General features: G+C 44.8%; 1 protein-coding gene across 1 annotated transcript in view; it reads right to left on the bottom strand.

Annotated features, from left to right (window-relative positions):
• The window catches only part of tbx21 (T-box transcription factor 21), a 12,753-nt gene extending 1,540 nt beyond the window's left edge, over nucleotides 1–11,213 (bottom strand). Inside the window, exons 1-6 of the mRNA XM_061095335.1 lie at nucleotides 10,636–11,213; nucleotides 3,766–3,920; nucleotides 2,167–2,288; nucleotides 1,181–1,339; nucleotides 541–602; nucleotides 4–143 (exon numbers count right to left, since the gene is read on the bottom strand). Coding sequence (XP_060951318.1) covers nucleotides 4–143; nucleotides 541–602; nucleotides 1,181–1,339; nucleotides 2,167–2,288; nucleotides 3,766–3,920; nucleotides 10,636–11,195 — 1,198 coding nt within the window. The 5' untranslated portion in view covers nucleotides 11,196–11,213. The remainder of the gene's footprint in view (nucleotides 1–3; nucleotides 144–540; nucleotides 603–1,180; nucleotides 1,340–2,166; nucleotides 2,289–3,765; nucleotides 3,921–10,635) is intronic.
• Nucleotides 11,214–11,607: the final 394 nt, after the last annotated feature.

Below are 11,607 nucleotides of genomic sequence, written 5' to 3'. Positions count from 1 at the left end.
CGCGGCCGAAGAAGCGGCTCTGAGGCAGGGGGCTCATGTACTGCTCCGAGAGGTAACCCTGGGGGTAGCAGCCCCCCCCCAGCAGCTGCTGGCCTTCCGTGGGGGAGGGGGTGAGGCGGTCCGAGTCGGGAGGAGCGTACAGCCTGTAGGTGGGAGGGAGGAGGAGGAGGAGGAGGAGGAGGAGGAGGAGGAGGAGGAGGAGGAGGAGGAGGAGGAGGAGGAGGAGGAGGAGGAGGAGGAGGAGGAGGGTCGAGAGAAGAGCGCGTGAGAAGAAGAGGAGAAGAAGAAGGTGTTACTTCCTGTCCAAACCTCAAACTTCTCTCACACCTTTTCTCTGCAGAAGCTTCAGCTCAGCACACGTTTCATCTACTGTCCAATATCATATATATCATAAATCATAAATCATAAATCATATATCATATATCATATATCCACAAGCAGTTATCCAGCATCACAGTTCTGATAACTCAGGGAACAACGGTTTCACATTCACTGTTGTTTCCTCTTCACCAACTTTGTGTATTTTAAAATATTACTTACGTGTCATAATTGTCACGGAAACCTTTGGCGAAGGGGTTATGGTCTATTTTCAGCTGAGTGATCTGTGAGGGGGGGGGGGGGGCGACAAGGAAGAGGCCGGTGAGAGAAAGAAGTCATCGGAAAAAACAGAGAAGGAGAGAGAGAGAGAGAGAGAGAGAGAGAGAGAGAGAGAGGAGGTCAGTGAGTAATAATTAATGGAGATAACGTGAGGTTTCTTCTGCTGTCGATGGAGCAGCAGAGTGGACACACACACACACACACACACACACACACACACACACACACACACACACACACACACACACACACACACACACTACACAATAAACACTACACAACACGGCTCGCTCACAGTGTGTTTGAGCAGCTGCTGAGGATCTGTGTGAGTCTGGCAGTGGAGCCACAGATCTCAGGTCAGCTGGGGTGAGGTGGCGCTCAGTGAAGCCCCGCCCCCTCTATAGTAAGAGCACGCCAACACTTACAGTAGGTAACGTAAATGTGTGTATATGCATTTTTCATACACGCATGCATAAACCAGAGCTTCTATCTCCGACATGAATCATTGAGCCTAACACGGGATTATTGAGATGGTTTTATAGACGCTGGCGTTGGTTCCTCTCGGTTCCTCGTGGTCACTCACGTCTGCGTTCTGATAGGCCGTGACGGCGATGAACTGAGTCTCCGGGAAGATGAAGGTCTGCGCCTTGGCGGAGAGGAAGGGTTCCTCCGAGCCGTCCTCCTTCACCTCCATGATGTGGAGCCGAGGCTGGTACTTGTGGAGCGACTGGAGAACGACCATCTGGAGAAGAGAGGAGGAGGAGGGGTTGGTTTGTGTGTATGTGAACAAGATAACACAATAATTACACAACGGATTTCCACGAAACTTGGTCGAAGGAGGCGAGAGGGACTCGAGATGAAGTCATTCAAATTTGGTGCAGATCCGGGAATTATTTCCTTAACATTTTGAGAAAGGACTTTTTCATTGATTTCCCACAGAACAAGTCATATTTATATTGAGTATCACATAATCTCTGTACAACAATTAAAAATATATAGAGATATTGACTCCATAAAAACACTGTGCATCTCGATGGGTTAAGAGTAAAATATACAGTCTACCTCCATGAACGTGGTCATGCGAACAATACATTACACAATTCAATGAAAATAACAATAATAATGATCAATAAATAACTGAAAATTCTATGAAGTAATAATTAAGTATTGATCTGACTGATTTCTATGAGTTTGTGTAACTTGCTGCAGTTTGATGGAATATGAGGAGACTGTTGGTTGTTTAATATTAAACCGTAGAAAGTCAAACACATGGATTTCCACAATTAAACTGAGTAATGTGATTACTTTGGGATGTGGCTCTTATTGTCATTAGATGAATTAAAGAATCTTTATGTATTTCGAGGTAGAATATAAATATGAACTCTTTAAATTCATTTAAATTCAGTAGATGCAGATTTATTTATTTGATTTACATTTAATTTAATGGCTTCTTCCTTGGGTCATGTCCCCAGTTGTGTTGTTTTTCCGTGAACCTAACAGCCAACAGACAGACACACAACTCCCCGGTGGAGCCCCCCCCCCTGATGGAGAGGTGATGGAGGAACCTACCTGAGCCACGTTGTTGGTGCTGCCCTTGTTGTTGGTGAGCTTCAGTTTGCTGAACGACACCTCTTGTCTCATCCAGTGAGCTCCGGTGTTGGGGGAGTCCGGGTGCATGTACGTCCTGTTTCCTGCAGACGCACAAACACACAACAGTGAGCCACACACACACACACACACACACACACAACCGGGCAACTCGTCCAACTCGTGACTGATATTCAAATCAGTGTCAGAGGCCAGTCACACAATCAGGAAACCCCCAAAGCACAAATACATTTCCCTTTAAACCCCCCAAAATAAAATCAAGAATAAATATTAAATAGCGATGAATCCTCTGAAAGTTCCGGTGTTAAGTTTGGTGCAATAACAATAACAACACAAATATCTTTCTCCTCATGGTGAAACACTGCTGCTCATATATGTATTTCAGATAACCTCTGATGAACGCCTGTGTTTGCTGTGGTTTGCTCTACAAATATCGATTCTCAATATTTGTAGAGCACTGCAAAAAAAAAATCAATCCCAATTACGTGGTTGATTCAGTTTATTAAGTGATGAGCGGATACTGTAAACATGACTTTGACTTCATGGTTTACAGATGTTTTCTTATTATTTCTGTAAACCAGTTTTATTTTCATCCCTCAGTTGTTAGACTCGATCACATGATAAGTGAACTATTAACTGATTCAGGAAACAATATCAAAACAACTTTAATAGTTTAGATCCTTATTCCAAGTTTTAAATTGTAAAAATAACAGAAAAATCCCAAATCCCCAAATACAAAAAACATGAGGATTTCTTATCCAACCATTTACCAACATATGTTATACAAAGAAAGAGAAATCAGATCCAAACAGCAGAAGCAGATAAACTTTCTAAATTAAATAAGTTCACTGTAAACAACGAGCTCCAGTAAATGTTCATGCACAGAAGAGAAAAATCCAGTGGTGTATAAAGTACTTGAAAGCCATACTTGAGTAAAAGTACAGATATCTGACCTGAAAGTGACTTTGGTAAAAGTAAAAGTCACCCGTCAGAAAATGACTTGAGTAAAAGTCTTAAAGTAGCTCATATTAAAAGTACTTAAGTATCAAAAGTATCTGGTGTTGAAATGTACTTAAGTATCAAAAGTAAAAGTACAAGTACCAAAATTAAAAATGCAAAGTGCTCTTTATAGTAGTCCTATACAGACACAAAACAACCCAAATGTTTCTCCTCAAGATTTATCTCAACTGACTGAAAAATTATAACAACAATATGAATATAATGTATGTAATGTATAATTTTACAAATTTTGAACCCTAGATGAGAGAGAGAGAGAGAGAGAGAGAGAGAGAGAGAGAGAGAGATAGAGAGCTGCGCCAACCTCCGCTGCTCAAGTAACAAGCCAGTTTGAGAATGTAAGAAGTAGAAAGTACACATATTTTTGTTCAAATGTAACGAGTGAAAGTAAAAAGTCGTCAGGAAAAGAAATACTCAAGTAAAGTACAGATATGTGAAAAATCTACTTAAGTACAGTAACAAAGTATTTCTACTTCGTTACTTCCCACCACTGGAAAAATCCAACATATTCTATTTATTACATTATTATTGAGTAAACCATACCTGGCATGTTTCCCTCTGCTTTCCCACACTGGACCCACTTGCCGCCCTGGTACCTCCAGTGATGCTGATCGGCCAGAACCACGTCCACGTAGACGTTGTAGTGGGCCGACGGCTCCAGAGCGCTGAGGTTGAAGCTCAGGAAGGGAAACATCCTCCTGGAGAAACACAAGGAAAACACATTCAACACCTGCTCTGCTTTCTTTGGGGAAAATACAGATGATGTGAGAAGTTTACTGGTATTTTACTTATATTTGAAGTCATGTAGTCAAAATGTACCACTGTAAAAGTACAGTTCTTAAGAAATGATAATGCATTTAATATGTTTCCTCCCAAAAATACTATAAAGTTGACATTAGTTAAACAAATTAGAACTAGTTTGAGAAAAAGACAAGGAATAGACGCATTCAGAATGTGAATATTTGAGGGACACAGGCTTCTTTTTGAAATACACAACTATTTGTGTAAGTTTTTGTGGCTCTGCCTTGAAAGACTAGAAATGATGAAAGAAATTCTGTCAATTAAAGGCAGAGCAGTGACGTGACCTCGTGCGTTTCCTCCTCTGACGCGTTTATCTCCTTTAAATCATTGACCTCCTTCTTCCTGGTTTGCACGTGTGCTGGTTCTTCTGGGAGCGAGGACGTGAGGAGTGATATTTAAAGACGCGTGTCGTTGTGAGGCCGGACGCTGATTCCTGATTGGACCTCATTAAGACGAGAGAGTAATGCATCGGGGACGCAGGGGAGTCGAGGTGAATATTTGATGCTGCTGTTAATAAAAGATGCGTCGAGAAGCTGCTCCCGACCGAAGAAGCTTCACAGGATCACAGGAGGCTTCAGTGAGCCGGGGTCACCAGGAGGTCACGACCCGGTGAACGCCACGACCCGGTGAGGCAGAGGAGGGATTAAACCGGGAGACACACAAATGTAAGACATGGACACTGAACCCACAAACACACAACATTCAAAAGGGCACGTGCTGACACAGAAGCACTTAGAGAGAGACAACATCGTTATTATCCGTCTCTGTGTGCGTCTGCAGTGCATTGTGGGTCTGTGTGAGGTCACTGCAGTGTAGTGTGTTACATGGATGACAGCACCTGAGGCTGTGGAGCAACCTGCACCCCCTCACATGAGCTTGAGTTCATTAACACCACACGTCCTGTCTGCAGCAGCTTGGTAACACAACTTGTGTTTTTTTCCTTCTAATGTTTTGTTTCAATTCAAACGAACCAAAACTGCGAGTTGGAGAAAACATCTCTGTTGAATAAATGTGCTCAGAAATGAGGAAAACAATACTCGTTCTTTCTTCTTTCTCAGAAACGCCCTCTTCTCTCTTTTCTGAAACGCTGTGTTGTGGGCGGAGATCAGATCAGATGTGAGAGAGATCTGATCGAACGTGTGTTTGACCACAGCTGAAAATACACTAATGCTCGGCGCCCTTTGCCAAAAACAACCTTTACTCACACAGGAAGCTTTTTGTTTTGATAAAGCATCTTCAAAGAAAGGACGTGTGTGTGTGTGTGTGACTGTGTGTGTGTGTGTGTGTGTGGTTGTGTGTGTGTGTGCATCGGAAGTGCGATGTTTAGGTAAACTGCAGAGCCTTTCCTCTCGTCTGGTTTTGGGAACTCATCTCGTTTAGATTCAGTGTTTTCTCCCTCGAGCAGTTTGGTCATTTAGCGGTGACAAAGCGTGCGATGCCTCTGGAACCTGCAGGGCCCGACCACACTGAGGGGGTGTGTGTGTGTGTGGGTGTGTGTGTGTGTGTGGGTGTGTGTGTGTGTGTCTGTCTGTGTGTGTGTGTGTGTGTGCACTATCAGAATCTTTGCACGTGCACGTCTTTATGCAGCAGACAAGGGGGCCACATAAAAATACATGTACAATAAAACTCTAAATTTATTCTCTGATCAAATTTCACTCTGAATTTTGCACATTTTTTTGCATGTTAAGGACTTTTTACTGTTTTCTACGATGACCTTTAGGAGAGCGCTTCCCTTAAATTCAACCAAGCTGCAACACACACTCGTAGATATCAGGCCTCTCAATATGTGTTCATCAAGATCTATGAACTATTTGCTGGGAAATAACAATAAGTCAGTCATAACAATAAAAAACCTAGATCCATGGTCCAGTATTTGTGTGTAAACCTGCTAACAAAGAAACATCAATAGAATCATAACCTCCTCGGTGGAGGGAAGTCCCTTTTCCCTCTTCACATGTTCATCAAAGCCCTCACTGGATTGTAAAGAGTTAAATATGAGATCAGGCTTCACTTTTGTTTCAAGATTTAAATTTGTGTTTTGCAAAAAGCTTCAAAACGACTTTCTACGACGTGAAGAAGAAGAAAAAAAAACCACTTTCACAAGCACTGTACATTCTGGTTTGTGACTTTGAATGATGGCTCTTAATGCTCTCTCTCTCTCACACACACACACACACACAGACACAACCACACACACACACACACACACACACAGACACACACACAGTGGTAAGATTAAACCCCTCCAGACTGGTCCCAGTTGGGTCTTTCTGGCTACACGGCGAGTCCGGTTTAACAATCAATCATAATTCTCTGTGAAACACAATCGCTGCAGCAGCTCTTCAGCGACTCTCTCACTGAACAGGTGACGCGGCTCTTCTTCCACGCCACCGTTTACTACAAGTGAAAACAGAAACTCGGCGGATTAAACCACCTACGCTGTGGGAGAGAAAGTGGATGAAGGAGTTCTGGTGTGTTTTCGCTCCACTGATATTGTCGATTTCACTCGCACTGGAAGCCTTTATAGGAAATCAGCCGTCGTGACTGAGGGGAAACCATAGAACACACAACACAGAGGAGCATTTGCATGTGTGGGCGTTTGGGCTTCATGTACAGAGGTCACAGAAACACACCTGCAGGTCGCGGTGGTACAGTAGCTCTGCTGCTCTCTGACACACTTCTGAGTTCAGACAGATCTGTGTGTGATGCTCCTCGTGCACCAGGCCCACTCGTCCACAGCCGTCCAGTGGGAATCAAACCGGCAGCTTCTCCCTGACCGACCTGCCACCGTGCCACTCTGATTCAACTGGAGCTTGACAGTGATGACGAGCGGCTGGTGCCCCCCCACCCCACCCCCACCCCCTCCCCTCAGCCTGATCCAGGTGTGTACGCACACAAACACTCATAACGGGATTCTCTCCACAGACAAAGAGGCGAGTGTGGTGAAGCGTCCAGTAATACAGAGACAGAACCAGTGGTGGTGACATTTAGAAAAACATCCAAATAAACTCAGTGCATGTTGGAGGAAGGGAGAAGGTGGAGTGATGGGGAGGAAGAGGAGGAAGAGGAGGAGGGTTTGTCCTGGGGATGTGAGGCAGCGGCTGGAGAGGAAGCTGGAGATTCACCGGGGAGAAGACTTCTCCACTCCACTGCTCCGGCTGATTCGTCCGGACAGGAGCTCAGGTCCAGTTTTTGTCACCGTGCGTCCGCCTGATCATCTGTGACGAAAACATGCCAGTCTCCAGCTGCTGCCGGACACGGACATTCCTCAACACGCAGGCTTCCGTGTTGATGCGTTTTCACAGGAATTCAGCCACTGGAGATGCTGAGATTTCAATTGTGCAGCAGACTAGAGTCACCTGATACTGATTCATGCTTCATAGAACAACAAGGATACTGTGTAATTCTGTGTTTATCTGTATCAGCATCAAACCTTGTGGAAAGATTCAATTCACTGGTTGGTTATGACCCATCAAGGCCATTTCTCCCTATAGTGAAGGTATAAATATTTAGAATTGGTCTCAAATATGTTGATTATTAAATAATAAAGGACTCAAACAGGTTGGCACTGCACTTTCTACCAAACAGGAATACATGTGGCAGTAAGATGCAGATTTATACACATATGATGTTCTATTTCCCAGCAGCAGGATGATGTTCTTGTGTTTACTCGTCCTAAAAAAACAAACATGACAGAAGAACCCATGAAAAGTGGCCTGTGGCTGAAAGAGCAACAAAACTCCACCGCTCACTTATTACAAGAGGTTATAACGCGGTAAAGAGGAAGCTCCGGCGTAGCTATCAGAGAATATTGTCACTCGATGTTTCTGTGAAAAGCTGCATATGCACTCATAAGCAGCTGAACAGGAAGTGACAGGTCATACTGTCAAAACCTTGAAATAATCCCACTTCTGCTTTCAGACGCAGAGCGAGAGTCGAAGCTCGACACGTCCCAGCATCCCTGAAAACTGCATCTTCAGCCGCGGTGATGACAAAGTTCTCTGACATGTTTGTTCAGAGACGACAACAACACCCACTGTCGTTTCCTGGGTGATGTGATCATTTTCGGAAATGTGATGCAGGCCGTCCTACTTTGTAAAGAAATGAGTTTGAAGCCCTTTAATTTTAATTTGATGCACTAATAAACATTTGTTAAGAGGATACACTCCTCACACAGAGGACTGGGAGTTGTTCAGGGTGAATTCTGCTCTTATTCCAAATAGGAAGCTGATGGATGTTCATGTCTCAGAGGAGCAGAGACACCAGATGCACAGGCTCAGTCAGTCCTATCTCCTTCCTACAGCTCGTCCTCCTCAGTCAAACACAACTCCACCAGCAACAATCTCATTATTGTGCAACTGCAAAAAACCTCAGTGTGTGTGTGTTTTTATTAATTTTCTGTGTATCTGCTCGACACCTCACGCCAGCCGTGCGGCCCTCGGTGACCTCTGACCTCTGCCCTCCGGTGCACGAGTGAAACGCAGGCGAGCTCGAGGGCCTGAAGTGACATCAACCCCCCGGTGTGGTGATCTGGATTTAGCTCATGAGGAGTGCAGATGAATTCGCCCCCCCCCACCCCGCCCCCCCCCCATCCTCCCTTCGCTGCAGACTGTGAAAATGTCTGCAGATTTCAAAGCCCAGGTGTTGGTACGAGAGCCGAGCTTCTGAGAGATCTGTGGGTCTGGTGCAGAGCGGCAGAGAGAAGGAGAATCGAGTCTCTTCCTTCCTGAACTTCAAAGAGGCCTCGGCTATCTGAAGGCTCTGTGGTGTTTGACCCGTTCTCTGCTTCACTCCACACTTCCTCTCACTCCATAGAAACCCCGGGTTTGATGAACATTGCACACACCCTCAGACTTCTCTCCAAAAAAAATAAAAAACACTGCAAAATTACTGCAGGAGTTCTGAAACCGAGATTAAAATTTAAGAAGGGTTCGGCCTCTGATATTGAAAAGAAACATCTTCCTCTGAACTCCTCCTCCAAAAAAAAAAAGAATCTTTGCAGGAGCTCTTTTTTGGTTGCACTGCAGAAAGTTTGTTATTTGGCGGCTTCACCACTTATTGTGCTGGTTCTGCAAGTCACCGAGGATTTGAAATTGTTGTAATATGAAGGTTTGTGGTTTTTCTGCAACGTGAGAATTAGCTTGTTCTTGCATGTGGAAGGATGACACCTCCGCTTGTCTCGCAGGTTGAAGTGTCACCTCCTCTCCGCTTCGAGGTGGAAAAATGTGTTTGACAAAAACAAAACAAATTACTACTTGACTTCTCAATGTCGTTTCCATTTCCAAGAATTGAACCGAACAAAGAAGAATTTTCTATATTAGAACAAAAATAAAAATTGTAATTTGACTGAACTCGAAATGACTGTGACACTCATCCAGAAAGTCAAGATCCAGGTCAAAGGGGGAATATTTAGAAATTCTCATTTTAAATCTGATCGTCTTCCAGTTTGAATTATTTTGTTTTTTTTTAAATATCTTGCGATTATTTCTAATTCTAATTGTGATTCGTACTAAATAAAAAAAAAAAAAAGAGATGTTCTGACAGCTGACATTAAAATTAATATCAGTGCGTGATTCTGTGAGCGTCATGAGAAACTCGAGGCCTGGAACCTTCTGTCGAACACTGAATTAATCCTCGGGGACGTGATGGCTGCGTGTCGATGCTCGGTGACCCGCGAGGAGCCGCCAGCCACACGGTGACCCTCATACATATTAATATTATTATTATTATTATCAGCATCAATTTTTAAAAAGAAAAATCTCAGTTTCACTATTACCGTTACGTACAAAGATTTAATCACTGAAAAAAAAAATGTTGGTTTCTGATTTTTAACACCTCTAGTTTTAAATATCCTCTCTGGTTAGAATTTGTCTGATTGGAATTAAAAATACGTAAAAGTGTTATTTTAACGGATTGAGCTTCTTCCACTGAAACAAGGTCGTAATTGATTTTCCTCCTTTTCACCGTTTAACGCTGTTGAACCCGCTGAGACCCCGGTGAGACCCCGGAGATCGCAGGGGTCAAGCTGAGGTGTCAAAGTGTTTCACAGCAACTCAACCTGCAACTGATATTTACTCCTCTTCATCGTTTCCACTCTGCGACGTTTGGCCCCAAAGCAAATTAGTCAAATACAAGAGGGAAAATTAGAGGAGAGTATTTAAAATGAAATCAAGATTATAAAAAGCCCTGTTTCTAATTATAAATGACAATAGTTGCATTAAAAAATTCTGTTGATTCGTCCTGAACTTGTAAAAGAGTTTAATCTTTTAAACGTGAAGTTCATCTTCTTCATTCTCTCAACTTAAAGCTGCCAACACCTTCGTCCCCTAATGTCCAGGAGCTAAACGATGAATAAACTCTGACCTCTGCTCTGTCATCACCAGCACGACAAACGGTGTAAAGTGATATTTAATACAACTATAGGAAGCTATTTTAACATAAAGGTTAATTAAGATAAAAGCAGGTGGTGCGTAAAGGGTGGAAAAAGTGAGTGGAACCCAAGGGAGACCCGTGCGTAATTTGCGTCTTTTCCAAAACAGAAATCTGACCACCACACTGACCCTGAGCATGAGAAGCTGGATCCTCTGCTGTGAGGAACCGAGCGACACTCACCTCCCCTGCTTGGTGATGATCATCTCGGTCTGGAACTTGTGGAACTTGGCCCACAGCGGGTAGTTGTTGAGCAGCGCCTGCGTCTTTCCGCTCACCTGCAGCCCGGGCAGCGGGTAGAGAGGAGGCCGCTGGTAGCCGTGCTGGAACCCCCCGGGGTGGTAGCAACCCTCCGGAGCCGGGGAGAACGCGTCCTTACCCCCCGCTGGGAACCCGTCCCCGGGTCCGATGTAGCCCTGCCCGGCTGCGCTGCTGCTCCTCGGGCAGCTGCTCAGGGTCTGTGCGTAAAACCTGGCCGGCTGCGCGCCCCCGTAGCCCCCCATCGCCTGCTCCGGGTGGTACGGCAGCGGCAGCGCGTCCTGCCCGCCGCTGGGACCCGAGTCCGGGTAGAAGAACCTGGCGTCCTGGATGCCCATCTTCAGCTCGGATAGATCCTTGCTGCTGCCGCGGTGGTGTAGGAGGTGAGAGCTGCTGCTGCTGCTGAGCTCTGGGTTCTTTCCGAAAGTTTGCGTCTCAGCCACATTCAACATGCTGAGGTAGAGGTTCCCACCTGTGCCGCCCATCTGCAGCTGCGCTCCCGGGCTGTGCGTAAAGTCATAGGTCTCCTTCTCCTCCTTCTCCTCCTTCTCCTCCTTCTTCTCCTTCTCCTTCTCCTCCTCCGCTGCTGCTGCGTCCCGGTTATTAAATATCAAATTCAAAAATTCAAAAAAAGGCACCAGAGGAGCGCGCAGCCCGGATCCTCAGCAAACACCGGAGCGCGCAGGCATGGCACAAACTTTCAAAACGTGTTCAGAGGCCGGAGGAACATTCTGACTCTTATTGATGCAAAAACACTCAAACTTTTTTGTTTTTGTTTTTAATAATCCGAGCAGGTGACTGGTCTGTTTGTGACAGGGACTCGAACACAGGCTGCGTCTCAACCTGTGATATATACATTTTAGTAAAGTGCTCGTATTATGGAGGAGTGTCTGATGC

The sequence above is a fragment of the Limanda limanda genome, chromosome 21 (genome assembly GCF_963576545.1).
Source record: "Limanda limanda chromosome 21, fLimLim1.1, whole genome shotgun sequence".
NCBI classification, from domain to species: Eukaryota; Metazoa; Chordata; class Actinopteri; order Pleuronectiformes; family Pleuronectidae; genus Limanda; species Limanda limanda.
The sequence above is the reverse complement of the archived record's forward strand: the minus strand, read 5'-3'. Positions and strand labels throughout refer to the sequence as shown.